The sequence below is a fragment of the Haliaeetus albicilla genome, chromosome 14 (genome assembly GCF_947461875.1).
Source record: "Haliaeetus albicilla chromosome 14, bHalAlb1.1, whole genome shotgun sequence".
In the NCBI taxonomy this organism is placed as follows: Eukaryota; Metazoa; Chordata; class Aves; order Accipitriformes; family Accipitridae; genus Haliaeetus; species Haliaeetus albicilla.
Window position 1 is genome coordinate 27,253,461 of NC_091496.1, and position 16,131 is coordinate 27,269,591.

At 38.6% G+C, this 16,131-nt stretch overlaps 1 protein-coding gene across 1 annotated transcript in view; it reads right to left on the bottom strand.

The window, feature by feature from the left end:
* Window positions 1-16,131, bottom strand: part of CFTR (CF transmembrane conductance regulator) — a 90,771-nt gene that overhangs the window by 59,872 nt on the left and 14,768 nt on the right. The window contains exons 4-10 of the mRNA XM_069802078.1: window positions 11,996-12,211; window positions 10,990-11,079; window positions 9,438-9,601; window positions 8,911-9,036; window positions 4,952-5,198; window positions 2,555-2,647; window positions 1,845-2,027 (exon numbers count right to left, since the gene is read on the bottom strand). Coding sequence (XP_069658179.1) covers window positions 1,845-2,027; window positions 2,555-2,647; window positions 4,952-5,198; window positions 8,911-9,036; window positions 9,438-9,601; window positions 10,990-11,079; window positions 11,996-12,211 — 1,119 coding nt within the window. The remainder of the gene's footprint in view (window positions 1-1,844; window positions 2,028-2,554; window positions 2,648-4,951; window positions 5,199-8,910; window positions 9,037-9,437; window positions 9,602-10,989; window positions 11,080-11,995; window positions 12,212-16,131) is intronic.

The following is a 16,131-nucleotide window of genomic DNA, read 5'->3' on the forward strand; positions in this document are numbered from 1 at the left end:
TAATCAGTAGCTTGCAGTAACCTTGTCACACATCACTGGCTACTAGATCAAAGAATAGAATTGAGAAATACAAGGAAAAATAAGTTACAAAGCCATTCCAGTGGTGTAATAAACAGTCAACAAAGCTGGGACGTAACAGTCAAAGATCTAAAAATCTGTCAAGTCACAGTTTCATGCTGTCAAGCCCAAAGATCCTTTGACAAGTTTTACAATATGCAGGGGCAGTCTCACGAGATTCTTTCCATTATAGCAGAATCTGACTTTTCCAAAATGCCAAGCAAGAAGTTTCTGATCTTGCAAAGGACAGCCATGGTTTGCACACTGGATGTTAAACTGCTGTATCGTGTGCCATATAACACAAATGGGGAAAAAAAACGCAAACCCAACCCTATCTAATATTGAAGCAGTATTAAAAGAGCTTATGTCAGGTTTCATACCTGTTATAGATAAAAAAAGTGTGCAGTCTGTTTCATAGGCCTCACAATTCCTGAATATACAGTAACCTTGCCACACAAAACCAATACACAGCCTCAAGCAACACGAAGGAAACCTTAAATTAAGAGGGCTTAAGGGAAGGAGAAATTCTTTTTTTGGGGGGGCAGGGGTGTAAACCTTATTTTTTGTAAATCTTTCAGATAATATTATAAGCCTTTTATCTTTACTGCCTCGAAAAGTGCAAATTTTTTTTGTGTGTATATACTCACATAAACTGCTCAGTGTAATCTGAATTTTCCTCAATTTCCTAAGTAGCTGAATAAAGGATATATATACATCCTTCAGCACTTCCTAGTTGACATTTTTGTATTACAAGTATAAAAAATAATATAGAAGCCTTGATCATATTGAAATTGATGGGTCCTTTGCCACTGACTCCAACAGACCAAAGATTTTACCCCATGCAAGTAAAAGGAATCAGAATATGTTCACCAATAATTTGTTAAGCGGGAAAAGTTGCCAAATGCATAATAATGTTTGGTTTGACTTTCACATCTCCTCAGAAAAGCCAGTGAAGACGAAAGACTCATCTAATTACTTGCTGTTCAAAGTGAATAAGAGTATCACAGTTCAACTCATTTTATATTAAGGTTAATCAGACGTGTTATCTGCAAACTAAATGTATTGATAATATTTGGGGTTCTAAAATGATGATTAATTTAAACCACAACTTTTCTCAGAAAACCACCAGTTTCAGCAGCACCTCTCCAGGCTTTCACATGGGACTCAGGGAGCCTGTCTGAGTGAGGCACTGTAGGAACCAGAGCACAAGTGACCAGGTATGCCACATGTCCAGGGAATGCATCTCAGTTACCTGGCTAATCTGTGTCAGGCTTGCCAGGATACTAACCATCTTGTGTTCAAATTTTTCCTTAAAATGTTAGCAAGGCAGGGGAAAAAAAAAAAAGTCTGCTTTCTAGCACACTAAGCCATCTTGATATTTATGCTATGTTCTCCAGTTTATTGTTTTAAAAGCAGGGAGATTCTTGCCATAAGCATTAACTTTAGGTTGCAGTCTGCATTATTACTGTAAATCTCCTTTTACTTCCTAGAGAAAAATATTTTTTTTTCCTTTAAATTGCTCTTTCCTTATTAAGTCTGTATCCTTGTATGTACAAAAAATATCCAGCAAACTCCTTCTCATATTGGCCACAGAGTAACACTTCAAATAACTATTGGCCATTTTACTGAAACTTACAGTTTATTCATACTTTTTCCTGCAGCCGTCATTTTTACAGTGAGCACAGGGTAGCAAGAATACAGTAATACAGGTAACAATATAGATAACAACACAATGTTATTCCTTAAAATTGTTAGGACTTTTGTTGAAACAACAGAAACAGAAATACCTTGCCTGCTCCAGTAGATCCAGAAACAGCTAATAACTGTCCCTTCTCAATCTTGAAATTTATATCCTGAAGAACAGGAGAGGCATGAAGGGGAAAATTACTGAAGAAGAGATTGTTGTCAGTGCTAGGAGCTTTGCTGTTGTTGTTTTCCTGGTTTGCTTTTACAAACAGCTCTCCAATTCCCTGCAACATAACACAGATGTGTATTAGTATGTACATAAAAAATAAAACATGCATATGCAGACATGTATATCATACTATGGATTTATGAAAACTTATGAACTTACTTTTCTGATGTTACTTTTACTATCTATAACATATTTATTATATTCTTAAATACATATATCTTTTAATGTATGTATTGGACTTGCTCCTAAATTTGTGAACACAAACAAAATTTGCCTACTATAAAACTGCTTTCCAATGTTTATACATGCCACAGTCTGATTCTGTTTTCAGGCTGGCTTAAATCAGAAATAACTACTTATTACAGGCCTTAACACTTATTAAAAGGTCTCTTCCAAAGTCTCTCAACTGCAGATAATTTGATATTATGCATTAATTACTTGCCATATATTCCTTGCCTGATGATAGCTGAAGCCAGTTAAAATGAAGGAGTGTAGGCTGCTCTTTTTAGAGAACACCAAAGCAAATATCAGTAAAAAAGATACGCTCTTGTGTTTTAATTTAGTTTGGGTAAAAGTACTAACCTCATCCCAAAAAGCTGTTACGTTGTCCAGCTCAACCCCAGTGGTTGTTAGATTGTACTCCGGGGCTTTATATTCTTTTTTCAGCAAGAAATCCTAAAAACACCAAGAAAGCAGATGAGAGGGAACAGTAAGAGACGGCCGTACAAAGCAGTACATACCTGCCAACACTGAGCACTAACTAGTATTTCTGATGGTGCTATTGCATTGTAGTGTCTTAGAGAGAGGCATAAATATAGCTTATATAATGTATTTCGGATGCAGAAGGATTTTTGAAACTACCAATTTGTTCATTCCTAGTGAAACAAAACCATAAATGTATTTGGTTCTGGTTAGAAAGAATATAAAAAACCTGGCATTTCCTTTGCTTTCAGAACTTGTATCAGGCAGCATCACCCCTTTGACCTTAATCCTTTTCAAATAAAGCTTTGGTTTTGGAGTAGGATGTCAAAGGTTGCACTCCAGTAAACAGTGAAACAAAGCAGCTACATGCTGCTATCTCCCTGTTCCAAAACGGCAAGAGTTTAAAAGAGTTAGAATGATGTCTCTACCAACAACAACAAAAAAAAAAAGGCAGATAATGATCCTGGCCAGTACAGCATTGAAGCAATGTAATTTCAAATGACACAAGTCAGCAAGTCAATGCTTATGTTACCTTCTGGGATAATATTAGGAAAAAAGAGTACGCCTATGCTAATATAGGAAAGATAACTTCTCTGTTCCATTATTTTGTTAAGGTTATGCAGTCTGTAGGTAACATCTCCTCTAAATTGTCTTTCTAAATTATGTGGAACCAAATAGGTCTATGTTGGCAATACAGTGCACAAACTAAGCAGATACGGGGGAAAATCAGTTCTCTACAGTAAACTTGCAAATTTCCCAAGTAGAACAAGCAGAAGGGAAAAAGCAGATATTTGAAAGGGCAGGAACCGAAAAATGGGAAGGCAAAACACACACAGTTTATGCAAAAAAAGGAAAAGATAGCTAGGCTTTCATAACAAAGGTGGTGGGGTCATCCAGTGGAGTTGCTGGAGCAGTGATAGTCAGAGAAATCACACTGGTCGTGAACACTTCATGGTCTAGAAAACATGGGTCTAGCTACAAGGAAAATACAATAGCCAAGGGGATACATCTGGCCCAGTGAACTCTCTAAACTGATGAGGAAATTAAATCAGAGAAATGTACGAATGGTATATTATTTTTGTTTATGCTTCTTGTGACAAGCAAAGGGCATCAGTGTTCTGGGATTCTGTGCAGTCTGTCTATGGGGTCTATACCCAACCTGCCACAAAAAGATGATTATTTATGGATTCCAGAGCACCCACAGAGCTAATATCCGCAAAGACAAGCATTCAGCAAAGTGAGGGCAATGGTACTGTAACTGGGCTTGCCAGTTCTGTGACAGTGCATTGGGTACACTCTTCCAGGAAACAGGAGAGACGGGATACCTCCACTAACACCTAGGGAATTTGAGAGCACAAGGACTGCCTAAATTGGGACCCAACAAGGCAGCCTTCTGAATGTCAAATAGAAAGGTTCATGGCTAGATTTCTCAAATTTTCTGTCCAGCTGAAAATCATAAAAATCCAATACCTGCTTCTCATTCTACATTAAGGTTCAGATTTCTGATTAAGATCTGTAAGTTCCATATGAGGTATTTTTATCACACTAAAAATAATAAAATCTATGTTTTACCAAAAAACATCTTTAAATATGTTAAAAAAAAGCTAAGATTTCAACCCAAAATAGAATAATTCTTTTCCTGAGGCATGATCTCAAAACAGCAGATAAAACAAATAGAGTTAATGAGAATTCACCCTGATTTGACTCTGCAGATAAGCCTCTCATGCTGGTATATGAGCAATTGATCTCAGTAGGTAAGGTAAGTAGTAATTATTTGACCAGTACCTTAATTATATTTACTAGTCATAATGAATGAGATGCACATTTGCATAAGATGCACAATCTCCTGCTGTTCTTGCTGCTAATAGCTAGGAAAACAGAAGATCTGTGACCACAACTACTGGAAGCCGTGCTATATAAAACATGTACTAATTTTGTACTTCCTTTTCTGAAGGAAAAACATCTCTTAAGCACCACAACTCATGATATATTTTTATTAAGTTACTTATTCTGCAATGAGAAGAAATAACGAAAAGCCATTGTTTCAAAAAAAGCAGCATGCAGATAGCATGAGACTCCTGTGGTTATGCTGCCTGGGGAACCATATAACAATATCAAGATTTATAATGACATTTCATGGTGGGTAGTCAAAGCAACATATAGTATACTTGGAAAGTCTGCATAAATGCTGTGTGCGTTTGTTGATCAACTGACAAGATAACATGCTATAAAGAATTAGCTTACGTACTTGGGAAGATTTTAGTGTAGGTACCCTACCTGTATTTTGTTTATTGCTCCAATAGAGTCATACCAGGTCTGTACAGACCCAGGAAACTGCCTGGTCACTGTCATTCGAAGAACAATGCAGAAGGAAATGGTGGTAAATATTTTTCGGAGAATAATTCCTTTAATCACAGCATATGGAAGCACAGCTAAAAACACCACAAAAAAGCCTGAAAAGAAGAAGGCTGAGCTGTTGAAATATCTCACATAAGCAGCTTTTCGGGTAAGCTTCAGTTCAGTTCTGTTAAAAAAACAAATATGAATAATTAGTATAGGATTCCACAGTTTACATATTACAAATATTTTGGATGGAACTGTTAGTAAAACAATTAACTCAGAGGCTCGTTCATCCTTCTTATTTTCTAGCACTGCAGTTAAAAAGCAAGATTCAAAGCGATTTTGGGACCTAAAAAATAACTGGAACCAAATTTTGGGACCAATGTTCAGAGATGTCAGACAAAATAACAATGATCTATGTCATGATTTAGATACCTCATAAACCACAAGCCTCTACTATTCCTGGCAAAACCAACCTTAAGCATCTAATGCTGTGGTGTATGATACACTCCCAGAAGCATCATCCAATGCTCGTCTGGTCATCTAGATACATAACTCCCCTAGAAATAAGATACTTTGAAATGCCAGGTTTGCTACACATGACCATACAAAAAACTAAGAACAATCCACAATCCCATTATAGTGTCATCTCCTTTTGCAGATCACCCTACTAACAGCTTCACCCGTGAAGTAAGGTATCAGTTAACCTCAGCTTGAAGAGGTGGAAGGCAGGGAGTCTGCTCTCCACCTTCCTTTCTCCATAGAAGCTCAGTCTACAGAACAGCTTACTGACCGCTGTGCAGTCAGGAATCAACTGGTGATTACTCTTAGCTGCTTCCACAATGTCTATGCATCTTACAACAAGCTATTAAACAAAAAGACAAATAATCCAGGGAGCGTAATTCATTTTTTGAGTTGATAGCACTAACTCACAGTGCTGAAGCTTTCTATTGACTGGTCTCATTTTGACCCTGTTCACATTCCCCAGGTGCCCTGCAGCTCAGCTTTGCCTGAACAGGGGCACCTCTGCTACAGTGAAAGAGCAATTGCTCTGCTTCAAGAGCAATTAACTGGGGCTAGAGATGGAGCTAGACCCCAAGATGCCCATTCACTGAGTGAGTGCTCTAACCACTGGGATACTGTGCAGAAGTTTACAGTCACGTTGGTGATGGTAATACCTGCTGTCGCAAGGCTAAGCACCATAACCTTTATGTGTCTTTCTGGTATTGAGCCAGTGTCTGCATGTAAAGTCCATCCAGGATTTTGGGGCTGCGTGGAACCCCCTTTCAGCTCACTACGCATGCATGAGACTTCCACACGCATCCAGCATCTTACCAACTTTTGTCAGCCAAAGTGTTCTTAAAAGTCCCTGACAGAAAATCAGAGCTCAGCCAGTTTTGGAGCAGGTTGCCTAGCACTTCTTGTTAAGTCTGTATTTCACAAGAAAGGCCTGAAGAAAGTAGCCAGGCATGCAGGTCACCACCATGGTAGCAGCCACTGCCCTGGAGAAAGGGCCTTGTAAGTCCCTCCAGAGCTTGTAAGAGACTGTGGGTGGCAGGACTGAATAGAGATAACCCAGATTTTGGGGCTTGGTGCTCATCCAGTCCCATACAAATGCCTGGGTAGAACCTATCAAAAAGCCCCCCAGTGCACACAGCCACTACTTCAAAGAGGGAGAATCAAAGCACTAACCCTTTCCACTATGCTCTCAAGTACCAGCCACAAGCTGACCCAGCCACAAGCAAAAGTTTTCCAGAGGTGGGTCTGTCTGTGATACAGGCTTGAGAGCTCTGTAAATTAAGCACTCATTTGGGACAGGTCTTGCTGATGCAGTATGGGCACTTGAAGAGAGATGCAAGGGACACTGCATGTATAGAGTGTAGACCAGTGTATGCCTGTTTTCTGAAGTGATGCTGCAGGAATCAGTACAAATACATGAGCTTGAGAGTCTTTGCTTTACATAAAGATGTGTCTTCTGCTGACAAAGTATAGACACTTCCAACCATGGACTTCACCTTCTCCAGTGCTATGCTATGGTTCAGGGGAACAGTTTGGTGTTGTGGTTTTTTTACTTCTCTGAATACATTGCATAGCCCATAGGAGTGCAGGTATGTTTAATCAGACACCTGTTAAGAACAATTATCACTACCGACTTAAGAGGGCACACAGAAGACAGCCCATATTTGTCCCTCCAGAAGTGTCACAGTTCCCCAGGGGAGTTTGCCTGCAGCAGTGTTACACCTGCCGGATGGCAAGCCCTGGCAGCCCAAGTCTACCAGAGCAAGGGCACAGGTGTTATCTAGTTCATTAGAATTGATTAAACTGGGTTGCTTCAGAAAATGCCAACATGCAGAAGCAGCTTGGTAATGACTGAGTTATAAAGCACTGTTGCTAAAATACAAGAATGGCTTCATGCACAAGGTCTCGTTTCCTAACAGTTTAACAAGCTAACTGACTGGGAAGCCCTGCAGAGCTGGCTCAGCAAGCAAAATTCTATTGAAACTCTGACAGTCCTGGGTTGACCTGCTCTGGTGATGTCATCACCAAGTGACCTGTTGGATCACTCAAAAAAATATGGTATTTTGGTGCAGAGAAGTAGAAGAGAGATATTTTGATCTTGTAATATTGCTAGTATCCTTGTCTTTTAAAAATCCATGCATAATATAATAAAAATTGAATTCCAGCATTACAAAATCCACTATAAATTATTGTAGAAAATGGAGATCATAAAATAACAGTCCTTTTTCCAGGTTTCTGTGACCGTTTTGTGGACTAAAATTTATGCAATTCATTTCTACAGGATTTGCTCACAAGATGTGGTCTCAAATTTCCTAAAAGCAATGCATCTGACTAGTGACACCAGGGGAATCCTAACCTGGTTCCATCCTCCAGCTGGAACTCCCAGCCTGGATTCAGACTGAGTTTTCTCTGATCATTTATAGTAAATCATTACAAATTTTAAGATCTTCCTTACTCTAAAGGTAAAGAACACTTCACTTTCCCTGGACTGTCTTTCAGAAAGCAGCTGAACAAGACGGTGTTTGTGTAATAATATCGTTTCATCTCTTTTATTTACATGATAATATGACACTTATATTTCTTTTATTTTCTTTTACTTTTCCAATCACACACCTGGCACAGAATTTTCATTCTCTGTAAAGGACTAAACAAACACATGGGACAGCTTTAGTGCAGTCAATCAATATGTCACTTCTCCCTTCCCCGAGGACTCCCTGTCAGTAACGAAGACCTCCTTCTCATAGCTCTCAGCTAACTAGGTTAGCTCTTTTACCTCCTTTCTGCTTCAGGTCTGGTAGTTCCAGTTTAATCTTACTATTAATTGAAGAGATAAGCATTATACAAGGCTATCTACAGACAATAAATGTTAATGCAATTGTGGAGGATGAATACATGAAGCTGTGCTACTTTAATCCTTTCACAGATTGCATGTAACATTCAAAACCAGCTTTATTACATTTCTCAGAAAATGGCTGCAGAGGACTCATACTGTTTCCTTCACCACAGAATAGGAAAGTCTGTAAAGCCTTAAGTAACCATCACAAAAGGGCTTTTTATTGTAAGATGAGGATAGGGTTGGCCAGAAACAAACACAGATGCCACAATTGTTTTACCTGCGCAAACTCACCACTGAAATATCATTAGAACAAATGAGGAAGCAAATAAAAAAAATAAAAAAATCTCACCTCCATAGTGAACTTGACAAATTGGGAAAAAACCTAAGCTGAAGTGTGGGAATGCATGGTTAGTTTATGGAGGATTAATGCTTGTGTGCTTTACTTACTTCTTAACTAACAAGACCACAGATGGTGTTCATAGCCACCTGATTTTTTTTTCTGAGCACATAAAAAATTTGACTAACAAATGAGAACACTTACTCACGGATGCTTTCAATCATTTTTTCCATTGCATCTTCCCAACAATAGGCTTTAACTGACTGTATATTTTCAATTATTTCTGAGGTGATGACAAGTCTCTCATTGATCTTTCCTGCCCTCTTATTCCTACAAAGTAAAAAGGCAGTAGGTCAATATTCATCCTTTTCATCCTGTATAGTTAGTTTATATCCCATTATATCTTATGAAAACACTTTCCCTATATGTCTATGCTTAAAATATTTCTTTTAACAGAATTATTATGAAGAATGTAAAAGGAATTACTAGAAATCTAGTCAAGTCACTAACAAGGAGTTTTAATTCTACAAAGCATTATCATGATTTACTGCATGTTAGGCCTCTCATTTTGTTAAGTTTAGACAGCTGCTGCTAAACAAGTAAAGGCTTGTCTGTGACTTTCCCAACTCAGCCAATGTCATAACTACAGACCCTTAGTCAAGTGGTATAAACTTCTTAAACCAACTTGTTTCAGGAAAATATATTGAAATATTTTAAAACAGTCTCATCACCTGTATTTCATCATCATTTGTCCCAGCCAGGCTTGGAAAAAGGCCAGGACTATCAGAAAAGCAAGTCCAGAAAATGCAGAAGCTTCTAACATATCCCAGAGCAGTCCCATCAGCAGTGCCACTTGTAAAGGTGCAATCCATACAAAATGAGCCAGAGCAAGACCCTGTGGAAGCCCACAGCAGAAAATAATAATAATACAAGTTACAGATATGCTCTGAAAACTACGTGAAAAGAAAGAAGTCATTAAAGTGACACTTTGAAAAACGTAATGAAGAATGGTACAAATATTTCCAGTGGTAAAACAAGTTTATAAGGAGGATTTGTGATCCTAAGCACATAACATTCTGGATGTTAATTATGATGACAGTGCAGCAACACATACACATTCCACACATAAACTTTGATTTTTGTAAGGCAAAGTTCAGTCTGCAATTGCCTCTTCGCTATGTATATGCACAAGGAAAAATCCCAGCTTTGTAAAAGTAAACAGAATTTGCCATCAATTCTGACTTTTTCAACCACTGCAAGATGAGAAAAATACACAGAGGAATATTCTGACAGTGATTTAATCTGATATAGGAGGCAAATATTACTTTGGTGAAGAGATGACTGTCGTGTGAACACAACTAATTCAAAACAGATTACTGCCTACTTCAGTCACATTCCTTCACATTGGGGAGATTTTGGACTGAATCCTGTGATCAGGCTGCACAGGGGTCTGTGTTACTGCAGCTACACTGCTGCAATGATAGGACACTTGTCCCAGCTTGTTCAATGCCAGCTGACATCGCTCTATGTAGTAATATAGTGCTTAAAATAAATACACCCCACAGTTCCAGCCATGTGTCTACAGTCTCTCTGGTCTTGCTTCTTTCATAGGAAGCAAAACTTGTACTACTAATGGGCCAATTAAACATACATGCTGAACAGAAGTTCATAGATGTTCCAGCCCCCAAAGCCATTAGCAGGGATTTACCTCTGTGTCTTTAACGAAAGAGAAGTTTTACAGGAGACTCTGAAAGTATTGTCTAAGATGGATATGTTGGGAATGATTCCTAATGAGGTCTTTCTTACATCAACACTTATTCACTTTTAGGAGAGTGGGTAATAGTAGCAACAGGATGCTAAACATCATTGCTTGTTCAAAGGCAGAAAAGGACTGGATCACCTTAGTGAAAAGGTACAGTGGTCAGGAAAAGAGGATAGAAGGATTGAATCAGCAAGTTCTGACCTCTGCAAAACCCAGAGGTTTCCTGGCAGGTTCTCACTGGACTAGAGAACAAGCATGTTTTTATGGTATACCTGTTTTTGAGGGTTCCTCCATTAATCAGCATAGGAAATAAAGGATGTCATAAGTATCAGAACGAGCATTTCCATGACCACGTGCCAACACATTTTCTTAAGGTAGTAATTCATTTTATATCTACAATGAGCACTCAGTGCAGTTTGTCATTTATGCTCTTTCCTTCCTTAATATTTGTCATGAACAGCTTGAATTATTGCATTTGTATTTGATGGATCACCAAGTGGATTAAACAACCGATGACATACCTCATCAAATTTGTTCAGATTGTTGGAAAGAAGACTGACCAATTGTCCAGTACTTATTTTATCTAGAACTCTGCTTGACAGCTTTAAGATCTGTAAAAGAAAACAAAACCATAGAAAAATGGCCATGTAACATCCCCATGAAACAGAATAAATACAGATAGAAATAATAAGCAATGGTACAGTAGTATAAATAACAATTCACTTATCTGCTTATGCTATGAAGTCTCATTAAACTTGTTATTTATGTCACTTGAATTTAATATAGCCATTAAATTGCTTTACAAATATTGATTTATCGACTTAGTCCTTGCTTTCTGTTGAATATTTTATGTATATAGATGTACATGCAAATGCAAGTTTTAATTAAGCACGCATGCTGTGTGCTGCCTTGCATCCTCAAAAATCTCCTACTGTGTCTATCTTGACAAATATTTTTGAAAGATGTTTCCACAGTGAGCTTTATACTAGAGTAACTAACATGTTTGTTTAAATTAGCTGCTTTTGGTATTGGTAAAACCAAATACCTTTTTAAATCTTTGGATTTGTGAACACGTGATGAATCAGTATCTGTTGATTCTTCATGCTATAGAGATCTCACACATTATCATTCAAACTCAATCCCTTCTATGTTATATTTATTGTTTAAATCTTCACCTCTAATCTTCTTTTGAAAATATTCTTTGGCCACCACCATATGTTATTCTTCCCTCGCAATACACGTGCATCACAGAGGCACAGTGGTAGAACAATTAAGGCATCTCACGACATATCCAGCAAGTCTGAACTCACACAGAGGCTGACTTCAGTCAAACCAGCTGTAGACAAGTATTTAATTCTTTGGACTTAGGAAATGGGAGAGCTGTCAGAAACTGATGTTAGCCACATTATTCTTTTGTGTACTTTGTGTACCTTGACTAACAAAACTACCAATCTTTCAACAAACTGGCCTAAAAGTTACGTAGGCTACAGACAGAGGTTAGGCTTTGAGTGTAAATGAAACAATTACCTTCTTATAAATCAAACTAAACATAGCTATCCTCATTTGCATTCCTATATGATGAAGACCAAATATAGCAGGGTGTATGAGTAGTGTTCTCACAAGGAAAAGAAGGCACAAGCCAATGCCCAGGTAGTAGGCTATGGATCTTTCATCAGAGTTGTCTGGATCATAGGAAGCTATTATTCTTCCCAGCAGAAGGGGCTGCACAGATTTGGTGACTTCCTGCAGATGGAAACAAGAAAAATAATTTTGGTCAGTAGTTTGTTCATTTTTTCAAAATGGTTAACATTTTAATTTCAAGTCCCACCAACTGAGATTTACAGCTTTATATCTTAATGAGGAACAGGTCTGTTTGCTATGCAAACCACAGAAGGTTACAGTAATTGCACAGGAGAACAGACAACTCACTGCTGTCTCAATCTGTGATGCTCCTGCAACTCCACTAAAGTGAATCTAGTTTGTAAATTTTGTTTGACCATCTTCTACAAAAGTGACAACTGAGATTAGCTTCCACATTTACTTTTCAGAGTTGTAATGGGTTAATCACATCATACGACTGAATCCAGTTTAGCAGGCTGGATCTCTGTTTTGGCCCCTAGGGAACGGTTCTCACTGCACTTTACTGGACTTAGAGGACACAGGAAGACTCAGAGCTCCTGAAATGAACACCACCAGAACACCACAGTGACGATATAGCTAAAACATAAAGTAAGTGGAAATAGCAACAGAATGAAAGTATAAACAATTTGGATTATCCTACTCAACAGTTCTAGACATTGTACCTAAAGTTCTAACAAAAGGAGGATACGAGGGCATAAATTGTAGGGGAGGCAAGTTTAACAAAAGTCCCAGAGAGAAATCAGTCCCTCCTGCATTGGCAGCCCTAGCACTTCCCATCCCAGGATAAGCAACATGGTAGAGAACCAGAGTAGGCGAGGAAAAAGAGGCAGTATCGAACTGCTGAACTGGCATCTAAGTGATCTGCTATAGCCCTGACTTTACCTCAGCCTGCTATTAGATTTGTCCTCAGACTCCTTTTCTGTCATAATTAAACCCCCTAGCATTATCTCACCTTTGCCTTCCATTTCCCTTCACACCCCCATCATTCTCATACTTTCACTCCCATAACGGCATCCTTTTCCATCTCTGGCTCTTGCCCCCTCTTTCCTTCCCCAAGAACTACTAAAATCATCACTGTGCTGTGGTCTAACAATTTGCTTCATCTTCTGCATGAGCTTCTGAAGGGTATGAAGTATGCATGTGTTCCTTTGCTTCAATGTTATATTCAGTGTAAAAATACTTAGAGCTAAGAACCTTTATGCATGTCTCCTTATCCTTCTTTCTGTTGTGTCTCAGCAGAAAGTATCTGATACTTCAAAAATAGCAAGAAACTATTGAACTTGGTTTTGTACGGATGTGTTAAAATTCTGCTAAAAGTTATTAGCACTGCCTTCCAGCTGAAAGCCACACAGACCACCATACAGAGAATCAGAGGAAGTGAACTAGTGAAGTTCAGCTGTAATTAATGTTTTGCAGTGATAAATAGATTGGGAAAATCCCCTTTAATTTTCCTTCTCCTTTGGGTTCCTTTCGGTCTCTTATACAAGACCAATCCTAAGTAATTCTACAACCTGCACTGTAACCCCTTTTGAATGTCACTGTTGGTGGAGCTGATATTCATCATTCACTTTTTCCACAGAAGAGATTAAATTTTACATCTCAAATAGCATACCTGTACTACGCACTACATTTCCCAAATTAAATACCACTCTGCCCCAACACAAATGCTGTAAACCTGGAGCCAGCATTGACAAAGACTTCAGTGTTATTAGTAGGCAAAGGGAGGAGTGTTTATTAAAACACACATGACCCAAGGCAGCTGTGCTTAGACCATATGCATCCTGAAGTGGCAAACCAAAACTCCCCAAAACTCACAAAACACAAAACAGTCACCTCTCAAGGACAATGTGGTGCTTTCATACTCTCAGAGATTCCAAGATAAGCTTTTATATATAGGCTTAGAATAACAAGATTTTTTTTTTTTATGTACTCTTATTCTAGTGAAAATGCCACGCTGCTGCTGTGTTTGTTGTGACTATAAAGGTATTGCATACATGCCTAGCTCGCTGGGAAAAAAGGTGATTTACAGACTAAGGGTAGAATAATGGCTGGCAATAAGCCAAATCATTAGCTATCTCATGGGGCGTAAAAATCCACTGGTTTACAGTGGAGATTTATCAGCTTGCTTACTGAAGATATTATTATCTAGTCTATATACAAATGAAACTACCTGGTTTTAATTTTTCCTCTTGTAACCTCGAAATTACCCATTGATATAAATATGGATAAATAAACTGATTAGAATGACCTGCCTAAAAGGAAGAATGGGATTCGTGCACCTAACAGAAAATCCAGTTTTCAAGAGACATGTTTTTCCTTCTGCCCTTGCTCTTCCCTTTGCATCATCATACGCTATCGAGAAGCTCAGAAACGGCCGCCTCACAGAAATCTTAATTAAAAGAGCAAAGATCTGAAGAGAAATGAGAGTACGACACAGGATACTGTACTAATCTGACCTGGTATGGCTATTCTTACGCAATGAGAACTTTTACGTTACGTGTATCCCCCATATGCTCAATTACTCTGCATTTGAAGACAATAATGCACATCTCTGTTTTGGCGTATGCCCAAGAAGTGCTTCAGGACTTTCATATCCCTCCCTGTCTCCTCACTCACACCCGTGACCTATATGCGAGAACTTCAGGAAATCCTCATTAGGGTCCTTTGGGGTATGATACTAAAAACCTTTCTAAGTTAATGTTAGCAGCTGCTGTGCCTCAGTGGAAATACACATTTCATGGGGATGAGTATAAGAGAAAAATGTTAAGTGGAATCAAACTGATCCTCACAGCAAAGTACCCAATTTCTTAGCTGATATCATGCTAAAAAGCAAGATTTTCATTTTACCACCACACCACCTTTTCTTTAAATTGCAAGACACGTCTGCTGATGAGGTGAAGCATGGAAGCTGTTTCGAACAGCAGGGGTGCAGATACATTAAGTGCAGTAACTCAACGTGCCTAACACAACACTATTTATGAGGGAGAGTCGTAATACTCTAGGGGGCCAGAGCGCAAGTGTCCACCCTGCAATAACATCATTACCTACGGTGCACGAGGGGAAAGGGACAGATGGAAAAACTACTAGACCTAATGAGAGCAAAGCTGTGATGCCAGTTACAACAACAACTACACAAACAGCAGGGATGTCAGCAGAGTTTAAACCACACTCCAAGAAAGGTGCTATGAAAACGGCTCAGGGATTAGACAAGAGAAGAGCTGAAAGGAAAGTGAAGTTCAAAAGAACGCACAACTTGGTTGCACCTATGCCAATACGGCACAACATCCTGTCCCCATTCGAATTAATGATGGCAAAGCTCCCATTAATTTCCGTGAGCAAGGCGTGAAAAGAAGACCAGCAGCTTTAGCAGCAAGGTTTTTGTCTTACAGCTTTCAACAAAATGAAGACCAATGCCTAGCCTAATTCTTGTCACACTAGTGACAAGAGTCCAGCCAGTTGGAGAGACTTAAACCGGGAGAGAGCCAAGTTGGCTTGGGAGCTAATTTCATGATTCCCCCATTTTTAATCAGAATTTGTGTACACACATGTGTGAGTGTACCTATCCATGAGAAAGAAGCAAAAAGATAAAGTGTAAAGAACTTTTTCACTCTAGGTTTTATTTTTAAAATCAAGCCTTGGTGCTGAGAAATTTCAGAGTTGTTCTTTAGGAGCTACATCTGGGGGACAGTCTAAATGTGACTGCAAAAGATTAAGGCCTATAGGGCTTTTTAAATTTTGAATCCATGAAGCAGAATGACAGACTGAGGTATATCCTAAGTTTTTCATAGACTAAAAAGAATGTGAATGCTGCATTTTAAGGGAAGCTATTTCCATTTTCTTTAGAGAATTTCTTCCTTTTTCTTTAGGCCATTTTACTTTGTGACTTTCTAATTCTATTAGTGATACTCATTTCCCCTTGACATGGTGTTACAAGGGAAAGCAGCAGTCAGTTTTTCCATAATTCTCAGGGGAAAATCCAATCTGAAGTGAAATTGTAATCCGTTATTAATTATCCAAATCAA